Below are 17,388 nucleotides of genomic sequence, written 5' to 3'. Positions count from 1 at the left end.
TAACTCCACCAGTCAAATTCATCCAAACACCAGAAAAATAAAATCATTCCCAAATTACCCAAAAGCAAATTCAAGGGCATTAAACCCTCACAAATATCTCAAACACAAATCCAAAAATAAATGGGTCATCTACCCATTTAAATCCCAAATGCTGGAACTACATGTGGTTTGATCCCGCAAGGGTATGTAGGCAATCTGGAATCAAATGATCTAGATGCAACCGCGTTCTAAACACTTTTCCTATCCCAAAAATCCAAGCCCTCCAATGGGTCATTCACTCATTGGAACTCTTGAACTACGAGTGGCTTGATCCCTTCCCGGGTACGTAGGCAACCCATTTCCAAAATTCGGGTGCAGCCGTAAAAACAAACAAACAAACACACACTGGTTTCTTTATAAATGGAATCAAAAGGTGTTCTCTTGTAATAAGAGATTGTAATTAAGAGACACATTCTGTCTTGAATGGGTCGAACCCGAAATAATTAAAACTCTATTCTGTTAATGAATATGAGCGAAATTACGTTGGGTGACATTTTCACTTTGTGCAATTTTTAACTCAACAGGTGGTAAACTTCTTGCTCTTCAAGCCGATGCATTAGGTTTGGTTGAAGCTGACAACAAGATTGAGCGTGGAATGTTAAAGAAGAAGGTGGGAAGACCACTTGGGAGCAAGAACAAGAATCCTCGCTCACAAAAATAGGTCAGTGTGACTCCATTACGTCTCACTTACCCTACTGCTGCTACTACTCAGGAGGTCAACCCTCAAGATAAGGGCAAAGGGAAGCTCTAAGATCCATGTTCTCTTTACCTAGCATTTGAATTTGGGTCTTTTGCTATTTAAGTTTAGCTTCTCTAGTTGTACACCAATTGAGGTCTCTAGGTGATTAGAGTTGGTATGACAAGGATTTAGGTAGTATGGATTTGTATTCATATGGCTAGGTTTTAATAATTGTGCTCATTTTGTTTACAATGAGGGTTACTTGTCATTTGCTTGGCAGCTTGTGCCATCTAATTTTTTTTTTGTGTAAGACAGTATATAATGTACGTACCTTCTAGCCATAGATAAGTAATGAAATTATCTATTGCTCAAAAAAAAAAATTAAGATAAACTTGAGAAACAATATACGCCATTTCAAATAAACATTGGAAAACAATAAACTACACTACAAAAAAAACTTGAGAAACAATACACAATGTTCCAAACAAACATTGAGAAACGATACACTCCAATCCAAACAAACTTGAGAAACAATACACACTATTCCTAACAAACTTGCAACCCCAACAACACCTTCAACATGCACGGAAAGTGGTTCGACCTTATTCAGTTATTGGAGTTGCGTCTTATTGATCAAGGAAAGAGTAAACAACAATCTCCTATATATGGAGAACAAGTAACTTTTAAATCAACTCGATCACAGTGGCACTGGATCGATAATAACTGCAGCAACACTATCTTTGGTCATCTTCCCAACCCGAGTGAATCCATCTTCTCCCTTATAAAGGAGATCTGCAACTCTTGTTAAATTGAGAACGCGCATAAGAACCGATATTGGCACGGCAGTTGGTTTAAGAAACTCCTCGTTTATATCTTTCCATGATTCCACAATTTGTTTGTTGAAAATATCAATTGTCTCTTGCTCTGAAACACTATATTGCTTCATATAGCAATCAATGCTTGAAGGTGCATGCTCTCTCTCTTTCTCAAACTATAAAAATAAAATGATCCAAAATAGTTAATCATGTTGTTTGCTATAAGGTGATGATAAAATTAGAACTCACAATTATGTATAATGTGTATATGTACCTTGGTGGAAACAATGTCATCCATAAGCCTAAAAATGATATTGGAAGCTCTAACAATTTTCGGGTCATTCAACAACCACTCAAATGCATCCTTTGTTACAATATCTCCCATGCCGAGTAATGAAATGGTTGTTAGAAAAGTGTAACTTATAGAACCTGTTGCAACCCTCATATACTCCTCAATGCTTGGAGTGTATCCTTCGTGCAACCATTGAGCCTCGTTGAAATACGATCGAGCTTGATTTTTCATCTAAGCAATATACACATATATATTATAAGCCAATGAACTAGAAATAAAAAGGTTCAATGTTCTATATCCATCATGTATTACGTACAGCTTGTATTGCGTAGCAAACTCGGTAAGATTTTCCTTCCTTTGACATCACTTTGTCAATATCATTGAAAAGATTCAAAAGTTCATGATAGAATATTTTCAAATAGTCCGGGAGCTCATCTATGCATTTGACATCCCACCTGAAATATATTCATAAGAATATTTACATATATACTAGGATTCTTGAACACATAGTTATATTAATAATTAAAAAAATTTATATATTGAACCTGTCAATTGCTTCAGTAAAGATCACGAGTTCTTCAAATGTACCATATGCGTCATATATATCATCCAAAACAGTTAGGAGGATAGACACTTTTGTCATAATGGTTCTGCCAGTAGAGTACTGGGGTTCAAAATATACTCCCACTATCCAAAAGAACAACTCCACCTTCCTGTCTCTTGCAAAAGGCAATTTCCTTTCAAAGTCTAGTTCTTTCCACCACCTAATACATCCAATATAAATTAGTTTAGTTCATACTTATAATGTAAACTTGATAAATTTTCAATTTACTCTATAATGTTCATGATCATTAATTAAAGAACAACTAGATGTAAATGAGCATTGTCGGTGAGCTGTGACCTATTGGTAAGTTATAATTTCAGTAATCCGATTCTCATTGACATATGTAAGGAGATGGTGGGTGAGAGTTTTTATTTTTTTTATTTTTTATTTATTTCAAAAGAGCATATAACAACATCACAATACCATAACCAACCCATAAAAAATTAATTACCTAGTAATTTCACACAACTCTTTTTTGTGTAAAGACTGAACAAGATTGAAATCCAACTTTACAAGTCTCAATAAAGCTTCACTGTGGTTGATGAGTGAGGCTTCATCTTCATGTTGGTAAATTGACATGTGTCGCTTGGCACATATCCTCTCTAGACTTTTTCGCAGAGGTCTCGCCAAGGCTTGAGTGATTTGTTCAGTCATTTGTACTCCATAGCACGCATTGGATTTTGCGGACTCGAGGTGAGTAGTGGTGAAAACAAGAGCCTCTTCTAGTATATCTTCTCCATGAACCTTAAGATGTGCAGCTTCGTAGAGGCTCAGCATAGCTGACCCATCGACAACTAAGCCTTCTTTGAAGCTACCATTTGCATGTTTGAACTTGTTGAATATATCTGGTTGAATAGCATGTCAAAACATGGACATCATTGACTAGCATAAGAATTTAAAAAGCATACAATTACCCTTGTCTTGCATTAAAAATTTAATCATTACATACCAGATGAGATATCATATCCATGTTGCCTTAGCAATCGGAAACATAGCGCAGTAGTGTAAAGATCGCCATTATCACGGTAGTGATCCTGATCATGATATGTAGCATGGATGTGTTGCAGTGCATATTCTATTTCTTGTTCAAAATGGTATGCCACGCCAAGGCGTTGGATTGCATCGATCAACTTGAGTTGATGGGAAAAATCACCTTTCCCATTTGTAAATACTTCCCTCTTCACTACTACTTTCAGTTCCTCGACTTCTTGTTGCCAAAGGGCCTCAGTCTTCTGCAACAAACAATTAACCACATAATAAAATGAGTCAAAACCATATAAACCTACAGACCGAGTTTAGAGGATTAGTTAATTACAATGTCTTGAGAATCATAGTTGATGAACTGATCTCCCCAAATGCTTGGTTGAAAATTCGCTGTCTGGCGAACAATTTCAGGCTTAGCAATTTGTGGTACTTGACTTGATGGGGAAGGATCTGTAGCCATAGACATGATCTAATTGCTTGCTTCTTAATTATCAGATTCGTATGTACTGGAGTCTGCAGATATGCTTATATAGGCAAAGGGACGCTTCACTAAATAGATATCAGCATAACTTTTTTCAGTGGCAGGACACTAATTAATAAAATAAGAACTAGGAATATTTTCACATGTTTCACGCTTGAATGTGTTTTTTTCTATCATTTATTTCTCTCTCTTTTCTTTTCTCATCAATATTATTAAATTGAGAATCTAAAACATGTCGGTTCTAAACAAGAAAAAGAGACCTCAATTACTATAAATGGAGTGGAGGGGTCAACAATATATATATATATATATATATATATATATATATATATATATGGGCTAAATACAAATTACTACCCTGTGGTTTAGGTCCAAAATCAATTCAGTCCCTGAACTTCTAATTTCATCAAAAACACCCTTGCACTTTCAATTTTGATCTAATAGGTCTAATTTGTTAGTTTTCCGACAATTGAGTTATTTAACTTGTTAATGTGGCTCATATATGGCCTATGTTTTATGATGTGGTGTCGAGGTGGTATGCATAGTCAATTTAGGAGTGAGTCATACTATTAAAAATAAATAGTTTTTCAACAAATAATCCAACTATAACTTGAACCCATAACAGAATATTAACGAATTGGACCTATTAGATCAAAATTGAAAGTACAGGGGTGTTTTTGATGAAATTAGAAGTCCAGGGACTGAATTGATTTTGGACCTAAACCACATGGTACTAACTAGTATTTAGCCCTATATATATATATATATAGAGTCATTCGAGAGCGGATGTCCGCAAACTTAGAAAAAGTGCGGACGTCGCTCCTCCGGCCTCGATCAAGCTTCGACGGCGCGGCGGGGCTTGCCGGAGGGGGGCTATGGGTCTGAGAAGCTGGTCTGCAGTCGAGTAGAGTCGCCGGCGACGAGGTTGCGGCGTTGCCCAGAACCTTGCAGTTGCAGGTCCGGCCGCTGCCCAGAACGTGCAACCTCGATCTCCTCCGACCTCGATCACTGCCCAGAACGATCTGGGATGCCTCCGGCCTCCCTCCTGCAAGCAGCAAGCCGCCGTCGCAGCCTGGAAGCTGCTGCTGCGTTGACATCCGCACTTTAGCGACAGTGCAGACGTCCGCCTGTGATCGGCCCTTCCAATGAGGGATCCCTTTTTTTGTCTAATTTGAGGGATACACTCATAGCCGTTGGATCTGTTTTAATGAGCTTGGATGGCTGAGATTAAGTCATGGGTTTTCACCATTTTTCTAACCCCAATTCATGATCTCAGACGACTTTAGAGACGAGGGAAAGGATTGAGACGAAGAAGAATGATCGGAGTCGGGAAGATGAAGCTATTGCCTAACGTCCTCGACAGGCCTCTCAGCAAAGGAAAACAAGAGGTCGTCTTCTTCTCCTCTCTCTCTCTCTCTCTCTATAGCTCATTCACTTTAATCCCTGAACTAAATGGGTGTGATTTTGATGGATCTCTGTGTGTTGGGTACTCGATTTAAGGGGAAAGATCGAAACTTTGTACTCAATTTACCTTAATTTGAGTGATGAGGACCTGGGTTTTTTTGCTTTCATTGAATTTTAGGGTGATTGAGATTTTGGATGTTTGCTGATTTTGGGATTTGATGGCTGTTTCAGGTCAGTTTGAGTGCATTTGCGTTCTTGTTTTCGGAGGTTGTGCAATACAGCCGAACACAGGTTGACAACATTGCCTTGCTAGAACCAAGGTGATTCTTAAAAACTGAACGGTCGAGATGTGGATATGCGACCGAAAAGTGACCCTAAACTCCAACCTCACACTTTAATTTCAGAGCGAAGCCTCGCTCTAGATAGGATCTGCATATATATATATATATATATATATATATATATATATATATATATATTGTTGCAGGTAAGGACAAATCTTCACTTGTTGTTTAGTCTACATCAGTGGCTGAACTGCTACAGGGCCTGAGGGGGTTTATATATATATATATATATATATATATATATATATTGTTGCAGGTAAGGACAAATCTTCACTTGTTGTTTAGTCTACATCAGTGGCTGAACTGCTACAGGGCCTGAGGGGGTTCATTCCCCCCCCCCCCCCCCCCAACATTTGTCCAAATCTTCAACAGATCACCTAAACGTCATACAATTAATCTACAATTAAATAGAACTTGGCTTTAATTGAATCACTGGACCCCCCCCCCCCAACACACCAATCAGGCAATCAGCAACACAACTTACAAAATTATAATGAGAATAATTCAAAATTAATATGGAAATGCTTCTTAGAAGATTTTGCAATTTATTGTAAGGGATATTGACCCAATGCCCAAATTTGATGTCTAGTTTCTTCAATTATTTTATTATAGGGAAAGTTAACAAGGTGTGTTTTTTTGGTTAATAAAGTCAACAGAGTGTGTTGATTAATATGGAAAATGATTTTTTTTTTATTATATATATATATTAAAGTTAATATTTTATGTCGCAACCCTCCTAGTTTCAGATCCTAGTTCCGCCACTGGTCTACATAAGGACAAATCTTCATTTGTTGTTTAGTATACATGATTATATATATATATATATATATATATATATATATATATATATGAGATCAATCATGTGGAAAATAAGTCTTAATTTTTATATGATCAAAAAGAATGTTTTATGTTTATTGTTCTTTTATAAAACGCATTTCATTAATTCAAGTAAGCATTCAACCCTCATTAATATTATTAAATTGAGTACCTAAAAAGTGTCAGTATTAAACAAGAAAAAGATACCTCATGAGTTTTGTAGTTTAAAAGAAATAAGTACAAAAAGACGGCTCTGATCGTGGCTTTGAAACCTAGGTTTCTACTGTCGGCAGCGCTCTTTCCTTGGGCAAGGCGCCAAGGAGGCGTTTGTGGAGTGTTGATACTGTGGCGGCGCGGGGCGAGTCTCTGCAACGACTGTGTTTTTGCGATGAGAGACCTCTGGTTCGGAGGCTTTTCTGACCAGCTGTTGAGGGAGTTCCAGCCTATGGTTCGGTGGCGGCGGATTCGGTCTGGGTTTTGCTCTGATCTGGGCGTTGTCTAGATTGTTGCATATCAGAATCTGAGAAATCGGCCGTGGTGGTGGGGTAAGGTCTTCTCTCAGGCAATGGTGACCTTAAGGGGGCGTCGGAAAACGTAGGCGGCGGCTGACTTGTGATTTGAATGCCGGAGGACTTGCGCGGATCGTGGTCGAAGAGACATCAAGGCAGATTGGCGGTTTCCTACCCAGATTCGTCTGGGTTTGGTGGTTTGCTGATTGACGATAGATGGTGTGGTGGAAGAGCCGACCACCGGAGCTGTTGCCAGCGGCGGCGGCGACGATGGCCAGGCAAGGTATTTGGGCTTCTGGTTCTATAGCTTGGGTTTGGGCTTGGGCCTTTGGGCCTGGGCTCAATTCGAGCCAGCATATTTCAAAGAAAGGCAAGAACACCAACCTATTGCCGAGGTTGTTAGCTGCTATTTTCTAGTTCTTTTGCTATTAGACATTTGGATGCAAGTCTTTTTTAGGTAAGGGTAATCTTTATGAGCTTTTCTAAGATGTTTCTAGCTGTTATTTTTACCATAATTGCGTGCCGGCAAATTAGACTAGATGAATGATTTTTCCTTAAAAAGCGAGGTTGTTCTTGCTTAGTTAGGCTTGCTTCATGCGAGCATCCCATAGACTTTAATGAGTTTAGTTTGGCTTACATAGGTTGTCTGGTTTATTTGCCGGATTGCTTGTATAAGTGCTTGTTAGACTCTGGCCTGTTTTATGGCTTGATTATCTAATGAAATCAACTCATTTTCAAAAAAAAAAGAAAAAAAAGAAAAGAAAAAGAGACTTCAATCAATGTAATAGTCGGTTTGCACTAGACTATAAAGTGAGTGGAGGGGTATATATATGATTGATCATGTTGAAAATAAGTCTTGATTTTTATATGATCAAAAAGGATGTTTTATGTTGATCGTTTTTCTTATCAAACATATTCCATTAATCAAAGTAAGCATTCAACCCTCATCAATATTATTGAATTGAGAACCTAAAACGTGTCAATATTAAATAATAAAAAGATATCTCAATCATTGTAATAGCCCGTCTGCACTAGACTATAAAGTGAGTGGAGGGGTGGTGTACTTACACTAAACAACAAAGTGAAAATTTGCCCTTACCTGCAAAAATATATATATGATCATGTGGAAAATAAATCTTGATTTTTATATGATCAAAAATGGCGTTTTATGTTTATGTTTATCTCTTCTTCTTCTTCTTTTCTTTTTTTTTTCTTTCTTTTTTAAGCAAACGCATTTCAGTAATCAAAGTAAGCATTTGGCCTGGGCATGGGCCGAGCCCAGTATGGATTTTACAGGGCCCGGGACCAAGCCTGAATATCTCGGGCCGAGTTCAAAAGTAGTTTTTCATTTTCAGGAACTGCTACGGCCCGTACCATTATTAAACGGGCCGGTCCTATGGGCTTTTCGGGCCCAATAACAAAATTGAAAAATTTTCAAATCTTTGCATTTCAAGAACAAACAAGCTATTAAGCTTGCTGCAGTTCTAGCTAGCTGCAATCAAAATTATCTTACAACCTGATTGTCCCAAAGACTCCAGTTTTATAAAAGCATAAGCCAACATGCACAAACTATAAACCTTGAATCATAAACATGCCCAACAGTCACAAACTCCCCACAAACATTAGTATATGACAGTACCAGATTCAAAGTCCCACTACCACCAAAAAACATTAGTATAGAAATGAAGGATTCTATCAGAGTATAACCAAAACCAACAATAACCGACAAATCACATAGAGCATCTTTAGTAAAAATGAATTGTGTATGAAACATGATAAATTAACTTAATGATGATAGGATAGAGGATACTATGAAGAGAAGGACAAATCTTGCAGAGAAACGTGAAAGCAAGAACTGGAAGATATGTATTTTGTATGCCAAAACCAACAACTATACCATTCGCAGAATCGTTGTTGAGAATCGATTGGAAGGGAAATTGGAAAGGATCGGCCATTTAGGAAAGAGGAAAGTGGGAAACTGAGAAATGGTCGGGCTAAGAGAAAGTGAGAAACAGTTTTTGTCCTACAGAATGTTGACTAGGCTACTAATCCCAAAAAATAAAAGTAAAAGAAGAGGGATAATATATAGATCGGGGCTTTTCGGGCTTACGGATACCAGGGTCCGGGACTGACCAGTTAAAATACAAACGGTCTTGGCCTTATTTTTTATGTATTTTTTTTTCCTCAAAGCCTGGCCCCGGACTTAACAGTCCTGATCAGTCCAGTCCGGATTTTCGGCCTTTTGGGCTAAAATGCCCAGGCCTAGTAAGCATTAAACCCTCATCAATACTTGTAATCTAATGGAAAAATAAACTACCTATTGAGAGCGCCACTGGTTCTTCTCTCAAACCTAGGTACATTCCTGCATTCGTCAAGCGATGCTCGTCCGGTGGTAGCCCAGCGTCAGCGCTAGTCTTGGTGGCGATGATGTGGTGTTGCTACTGCCAGAGGGGTGGTGGTTATAGGCTTTGCCTTTGGGTCTTGGGGCGGCTTTGCTTGGAGGAAGGACAATGATGGTTGACGTGGTTGAGATCGCGAGCATCAGTTCATGGGTTGGTGTCCAACTGCATGGGCTGGTTACCAGATGGCAACGGTTATGGCTACGCGATGGTATTGCGAAGGTCAATGGCAGATCAAGATGTGGGGTTTCTAGGTGGGTTTTGGTCGTAGTCAAAACTCTCTGGAGGTGCGTCAAGATCTTCGGGGCAGTGGTGGGTGGCGTGGTGCTTTCGACGGTGCTGCACAGTGCGACAGGGTCTGGGCTAAGCCATGCCAGCTTGTTGTGCTTTTGGACTGGGTTTCCTTTGAGCTTTTAGGCTTTAAGGTTTTTTAAGGTATATTTTATTATTCCGATAACTCCTCATTGTTTGGGGAAGGTAGTGGGCTTTGGCCCAGTTTAGGCTTGTTTGTTTTAGTGAGCACTAATTTTGTACAGCTATGATTTCTTTTTAGGGGGTGTAAATGAGTCGAGTCGGAGCGAATACCAAGGTGATCATGTTCGGCTCAGTTACTTTTTATTGAGCTCAAGCCGGACTAAAGCTTGAATTTTTTTTTTTCATGCTCAAGCTCGGCTCGATTTATTGGACGAGTTCGAGCTTGAATAGGCTTGGCTTGGCTCATTTGACTTTAAATTTATTTTAAAAAAAAATGGTAGAAAGAAAATGTAAAATAATAATCCATATTTGATGTCTAACCATCATACAAATCCCTTTTATTATCTGGAATAAACTCAAAATGATGAACACTAAATAAACACGAATGGGGCCTTCAACATATTGATTCAAAGGTGGTTATTTGTATCTTCAATCTTCCTTCCAGCCAAACTCCCACCGAATCTTCACCATCTATAAAAACAAACAAAAATTATATATATATATACAGATTCTATCCAGAGCGGAGCTCCGCTTTGAAATTAACGTGTGAAGTTCGAGTTTTGGGTCACTTTTCGGTTGCATATCCACATCTTGACCGTTCAGTTTTGAGGTACTAGTGTATAGATCATCTCTGCAAAGTTTAAGCCAAATTGATGATCGTTAAGGCATTGATAACTACCTTAAAGCTAGTACGGTTCAGGTTGACAGATTCAGTTCGTCCATTGGTTTACGCGAGTTAGATACCTTAATGATCATCAATTTGGTTCAAAATTTGCAGAGATGATCTGTACATTAGCACCTAAAAACTGAATGGTCGAGATGTGGATATGCGACCGAAAAGTGACCCAAAACTCGAACTTCACACTTTAATTTCAAAGCGGAGCTCCGCTCTGGATAAAATCTATATATATAGTAAACGAATTTGAGAGAGAGAGAGAGAGTATAGACGTAGAGAATATAATGTGTGTATTATTCATCTCACCATGAGAAGCCTTATATAGGACTACATAGTGTACACAAAAGGGTAATGCTTAATTACAATCCAATCACTCCTACAATTACAACCTATCAATCACCAATCTATAGGGATAGACACCTATTACTCAACATCTATTTACATGATTATCCACAAATATTTACAACACTCCCCCTTGGATATTCCATGTCAAATGTGTTGCATAGGCTGAGCGCTTCTAAGTTGCCTCGTCAAAAACCTTGCCAAGTAATAAAAACCCTGTGGGAAAAAAACAACCTTGGTCGAAGGAGAAAAAGAGCACAACGCGCTTGAGTGTGGAGTAGCAGTATCACAGCTTTAGAGATAGGTGAAGTCTTCTTATCAGCACCATAAGTAGGTAGTATGTCTACGAGAGGGATGTATTAGAGTTGCAACACCAAAACCTTGCCCGGTAAACCAAGTGGGAGAAACCCGTGGTCGAAGGGAAAAGATGAGCAAATGCATTTATATGTCGAATCAAAGCATCTTCAGATGTAGTATAAGTGGGGTGACCATGCTAAAGATGTGCCTCGTTAAAACCTTGCCAGGTAACAAAACCCAGTGGGACAAAATAACCCTGGACGAAGGACAAAAAGAGTACACGATGGTCAAGTGGGTATGCTTCAAGATACTCCCCCTGATTTCGACTCCCCCTGAAAATTACATTTCAGGTAATTCAGATAGTTTATGTAGACTAATACCTTGGACATGCTTCTGGAATGTAGACTTTGGTACTGACTTGGTGAAGAGGTCTGCACGATTGTCTTCAGATCGAGTCTGCTTAACTTCAATCTTCTGATGCTTCTTGTTGCTGATTGAAGAAGAACTTCGGTGCAATATGTTTGGTGTTGTCTCCTTTGATGAAACTCATCTTTATCTGCTCTATGTAAGCAGTATTATCCTCGTAGATAATGGTTGGTTCATCAGTGGTGGAATGCAGTCCACATGTGCTTCGAACATACTTTGTAACGGCTTTTAGCCATGTACATTCACATACTGCTTCGTGAAGAGCTAGTATCTCAGCATGATTCGAAGAGGTAGCAACAAGTGTCTATTTCGTAGACCTCCAAGAAATTACAGTATTCCCAATGGTAAAGACATAACCAGTTCGGGAACGTGCCTTGTGCGGGTCTGATAGATAGTCTATATCAGCATATCTAACAAGGCAAGCATCATTCTGAGGATCAAGGGGGTTTGATCCATTCCTTGATGCGTAGGGATAGAATAAGCCCATATCTGCCATACCTCTAAGGTAGCGAAAAATGTCTTTTATGTCATTCCAGTGGCGACGTGTTAGCGCAGAGCTATATCTTGCTAACAAGTTCACATCGAATGAGATGTCCTATCTAGGGCATTAAGCCAAGTACAATAATGCGCCTATTGCACTTAGATATGAGACTTCTGGCACCAATATCTCTTCGTTATCATCTGTAGGACGATACGGTTCTCTCTAGACTTCAGACGACCATGGGTGTGCTTGCTTTTATCCTCATTAAAGCATCTTAACATCTTCTGGATGTAATTTGGTTGATGGACCAAAATTTCATCTGCACTGTGCTCGGGCTCCAGGTCGAGACAATAATTTGTTCTCCTATGGCCTTTCATCTCAAATTCCAACTTCAGGTGCTTTGCGGTTTCCTTGATCTCTTCAGGAGTATCAATCAAATTCATGTCATTGACATAGACCGCCACAATTCCAAACTAGAAACTTGTTTCCTTAATAAACTCGCATGGGCATAGTTTATTATTCACATATCCCATCCCGATTAAATATTCACTTAGACGGTTATACCACCTCCGTCTGGATTGTTTCAATCCATAAAGTGAACGCCTCAAAACTAATGAAGAGCGTATTGCATGGTCTAGAACTATTTGCATCGGGTATATTAAGTCCTTCAAGAACTTTTATGTATATCTCTGTATCATGATCCCCATAGAGATAAGCTATGACCACATTCATAAGCTACATATTCAGTTTTTCAGAAACTACCAAACTGATAAGGTAGCGGAACGTTATGACGTCTATTACAGGAGAATACGCCTCCTCGTAATCAATCACAGGGCGTTGAGAAAAATTTTGCGCCACTAGACGAGCCTAGCTTGTGCATCAAAATCTCGTTTTTCTCATTACGCTTCCTTACAAATACCCATTTAAATTCTACGGGTTTAACATAGGGAGGTGTAGGAACAACAGGTCCAAACACCTTTCTCTTTGTCAAGGAATCTAATTTGACCTGGATTACTTATTTCCTTTTCGGCCAGTCGTCGCTTCGTTGATATTGATCAACAAAGCAGGGTTCGAGGTCATCGCTTATTATAATTTTGGTGGCCACCGCAAATACTAATATATCATCGATGATAATCTCAATCTGATTCCAAATCTCACTAAATTTACCGAGATTTCTCTATTCTCGGGAGTGGGTTCAAATGTTGGAGCGTCCCCCAACATGGTCTCTTCTAGGACGTACCCATAATCCGGATTTATCTCATGAGATGAATCGGTTTCAGATTGCGATGTCAAGAGGATTCGTTTGTGCCAAGTTTACCCTCTTCTGGGGATAAGAATCCTTCGAACCTAATGGTCTACCTCGCTTCTGAACAGGGACATATGATTGGTTAGCCGCCATGGTCGTACATTTTCCATCTGGGACTACAAATCCTACAGGGACTTCTATCTTTGCAGGCACATTTGCAGCAGGTATATATGATCTCGTCACTTTTGCTAGATCAGAGAAAGTGTCTGGCATATTGTATTCTTATACTTTATAGATCTAGAATTGTTCGCACTTCACTTTGGGGATCAAGATGAGACATTGTGGGGACATTCCATGTTAATTCACGTCGTTCATCAAGAACGGTGACGTTCTTATCTCCTCCTAACGGCGGGAAGACTGTCCCATTAAAGTGACAATTAATCCGCAAATCTAGCGGTAAAGAGATCGCCTGTCAAGGGCTCTAAAGAGCACATAATGGATGAGATTCATAATCGACATACATGCCCATCCTTTGTTGAGGACCCAATTTTGTACATTGTGACAGCACAATTGGCACGTGGACTGCACACCCAAATGCGTGTAAGTGCGAAACTTCAGGTTCGTACCCAGTCACCAGCTGTAACACGGAGTAAGGTTGGGTAGCAGTGGGCCTCAACATGACCGATATAGTTGCATGCAAGATTGCATAGCCCCATGCAAAAACTAGAAGCTTGGTGCGCATTACCAAGATTCTATTTGCGAGACCATCTTGGGGGTGAACATAGGGAACTATATGTTCAGCATCAATCCCCAAGATTGCATAGCCCCACGCAAAAACTAGAAGCTTGGTGCGCATTACCAAGATTCTATTTGCGAGACCATCTTGGGGGTGAACATAGGGAACTATATGTTCAGCATCAATCCCAAGGGATATGCAATAATCATTGAAAGACTTCGATGTAAACTCTCCGGTATTATCAAGTCTTATAGACTTTATGGGATAATCCGAGTGGTGAACCCTCAATTTCATGATCTAGGTGAGAGTTTAGCAAAAGCAGCGTTTGCTTGCGGACTATAGTGTAACATGTGATCACTTTGTCGATATATGAACCAAAACCATTAATATTTAACTGGTCCACATGGTGGTTGGATATGTCCACAAATTTCCCTTGCATTCTGTGCAGAAAAATGGTGGTGTATGTACTAGTCTTTGCATATGATGGTCTAGTATTAAATATTCTTAACGAGTATGGCATAGTGTGTCATTATATACAAGACTCATTCAGAAAGGGAGCACCTGCGATGAGTTGAGGATACGGTGCATTATACTTTGACCTGGGTGTCCCAAACGGTCATGCCATAACAAGTAGTTGCTTGAATTAGTTAGCTTCTAGCTAACAGATTTCAATTTCTCCAATGTACGCTTCTGGCCACACACTTGGAGGTTATGCAAAGATATTACACTCATTTTTCTCAGTGATTTCAACATGGTAACCGTTGGTTCGAATATCCTTAATACTCAATAACATTCTTCTGGAACGTGGAGATTATAAGGCCTCATTAATGGTAGGTTCAGTACCATTGGACAACATACAGTGGGTTTTGCCATAACCCTGTATCAGGTTGGATTGGCCTGATACGGTTGTCACAGAGGTATGAATAGACAATAAGTTTGAAAAATATCTCCGATCTGGGAGTATGGTGTGCGTAATTGCACTTTTAACCAGACAACAAACTTCCCCACAAGACATGCCTATTCATAAATTTGATTCAATGGATCACATGTATGAATAAGTTTATTGAATTAAATATATTCGAACATAACCACATTTCTATAATCTAAAATAATTGAAAACATAAATCACCAAAATCCGAAGATGTTTTATTCATTAAGATGAAATAGATATGGCACAAGGGGCCAATTATACACATGTCTTCGAGTTCTAATCCTCGGTATGTTCAGTAACTGCCTGACAATCCATGATCTCTAGTGTGGAATCGATAGAAAATGACCCTTCAATAAAGTTGATATTTTGAGTTCCGCGACCGGCGTAATACTCATCTACTGCTTCGGCTATCGCACAACAGGTGCGGGACCAGCAGTCAATTCCTCCACATCGATAACAAAGATCATGCTGATTCTCGTGGCGACAGGCTAGACCAATGTTCCTTTCAACTCGGGCTTGCTGAGTTATGACATCATGGTTCCTACCACATGGGCCTTGGCCACGTGGAGCCTGATTACGTGGCCTCTTGGGCTTTGGCCAAGTGGCAGACAGTCATATGGGCTAATTTCGTTCTGCCAATCATGTCTTGCTTCAGGTAAGAAAATGGTCATCTGATGGTGAAAGTGCTCTTCCAGAGTGACCCAGAGTCTGTGTATCCTTTTCATCGGATACTCAACTTGGAGTGTTTTCTCCATATTTTTCCTTATGAACATTATGGCACTCGCCTTAAAAGCCTCAGTGACGACATTGTCAATATCGATTGTTGATCTCATCTTCTTTGCAGTCAGATGAATTTTCACATCTTGAGTTCACTTTAGATAGTTTCTTTTGGAGACCTCCAAAGCAACAAAGTCAAACATGTTGAGATTTGACATTTCTTACAGGAAAGGAACAAATAATATTAGTGCTTTGGGTAATATCATCCATAAGCAAGTAATGAGAACTTCAGGCTCTATAACATGGTATGGAAAATCAGATTAGACATGTAAAATCTACTGGTTTTATCATGTGTGGTGAATTTATGAAGGAAACTTCAAGTTTCTTAAACGACATTATCGAAACTACAAGTTCGATATATGTATGAACTACTGGTTCATTTAGAACTTCTAGTTCATTAGGTACCTGCATTTTCTACACATATTCTAGTGCGAAACTTTAGACAAGTAACTCAATAATATTGAATAAAGCAAATTGAAATAATCTCACAAATTTGGATACATAAAAATCACAAATCAATTGAGATATTAATTGCATGCTAGTAATATAACAGATTAATTATCACACAATTATGTGAATAAATGCTTCTGGCAATTAATTACACATATTAGATATGGTGAATCTATTTACAATATCAAATCATTTTTCCTTTTATTTTTGATTCTGCTGGACCAAAGAAGGAGTGGGCTTGATAGTGAAGCCTATCGGGCTTAGTCTGCGGGCTTGTGACCCGGGCTTTCATGCGTAAGTCAAATGGTGTGTGAGACCTGTTGGGCTGCTTGGTCCCACGGAGGGAGAGTGGGCCTGCTGGGCTCAGGCTGGTCTGCCAAGGAATGAAAAATTATTACTCAACCCTTTCGGTAACTCCAATTGAATACGACCAGGTAAGTAAAGATGAGGTTTAGGTGGAGCGAGGCTCTCTTAAGTACACAGCCTCATCTGAACCTTACCTAGACATCGCATCCAACTGGATGAGCCTACTTTGAGAAGATTCATAACCTTTGTTATGGCAACACGTGGCGAACTTCTGTTCTGGCCTTGTAGCTTGGGCCTGAGCTTCTGGCTCGGGTTTGTTGTTGTGACTTTTGGGCTTGATTTGAGCTTCTGACTCAGCCACATTTAATATTCACAATTATAACATAACCAAATTCAATATATTTTATTAAATCATAACGTAAATAAATTTATGCAGCGGTTATGTACCTAAGGAAATGGGTTCAAATCCCATTAATGCTTCTGGCATTTTGTATAGGTAATAATTTTGGGCAAATGCTTCTGGCATAATGTTAATGTAATAATAGCGTAATAATTTAGCCCATAATGCTTCTAGCATAAGGAATTATAATGGCATAATCCATATTGCATAACATACAATATTAAAATGATTACATTGTGAAACTATTATGGTAATTATTTTGGATGAATATCAATCAAAACCAAAACATGAATTGAATCAATTGATCAATCACCAATTAAATGGAGTTGAATATGCTTCTGGCAGTATTAATATTAAATGGTGGTGATAATTACCAATTGGCCATAATGGCACAGTGGACAACATGTTGGGTTGGTACACACTATGGCTGGGTTCGAATCCTAGAAATAGCATACTTTATTTTTGAAAGATTGATTGATG

The 17,388-nt window shown here is 39.0% G+C and overlaps 1 protein-coding gene across 1 annotated transcript; it reads right to left on the bottom strand.

Annotated features, from left to right (window-relative positions):
- Positions 1-1,123: 1,123 nt before the first annotated feature.
- Positions 1,124-3,932, bottom strand: LOC133732706 ((-)-alpha-pinene synthase-like). The gene is made up of 7 exons (XM_062160288.1): positions 3,745-3,932; positions 3,379-3,661; positions 2,881-3,274; positions 2,371-2,589; positions 2,142-2,280; positions 1,808-2,056; positions 1,124-1,709 (listed from the first exon to the last, which is right to left on the bottom strand). The coding sequence occupies exons 1-7, from the start codon at positions 3,877-3,879 to the stop codon at positions 1,416-1,418; spliced, it is 1,713 nt and encodes a 570-aa protein (XP_062016272.1). The 5' UTR covers positions 3,880-3,932; the 3' UTR covers positions 1,124-1,415.
- Positions 3,933-17,388: the final 13,456 nt, after the last annotated feature.

This window comes from Rosa rugosa, chromosome 2 (assembly GCF_958449725.1).
Source record: "Rosa rugosa chromosome 2, drRosRugo1.1, whole genome shotgun sequence".
Classification (NCBI taxonomy): Eukaryota; Viridiplantae; Streptophyta; class Magnoliopsida; order Rosales; family Rosaceae; genus Rosa; species Rosa rugosa.
Note: the sequence above shows the minus strand (reverse complement) of the source record. Positions and strands in the feature narration are given on the sequence as shown.

Coding starts and splice junctions, on each gene's coding strand:
- LOC133732706 (XM_062160288.1), bottom strand. CDS start 3,879: ATGTCTATGGCTACAGATCCTTCCCCATCAAGTCAAGTACCACAAATT. Junction 3,275..3,378: donor TGGATATGATATCTCATCTG/GTATGTAATGAT, acceptor CTATTCAACCAG/ATATATTCAACAAGTTCAAA. Junction 2,057..2,141: donor TTTGCTACGCAATACAAGCT/GTACGTAATACA, acceptor TATATTGCTTAG/ATGAAAAATCAAGCTCGATC.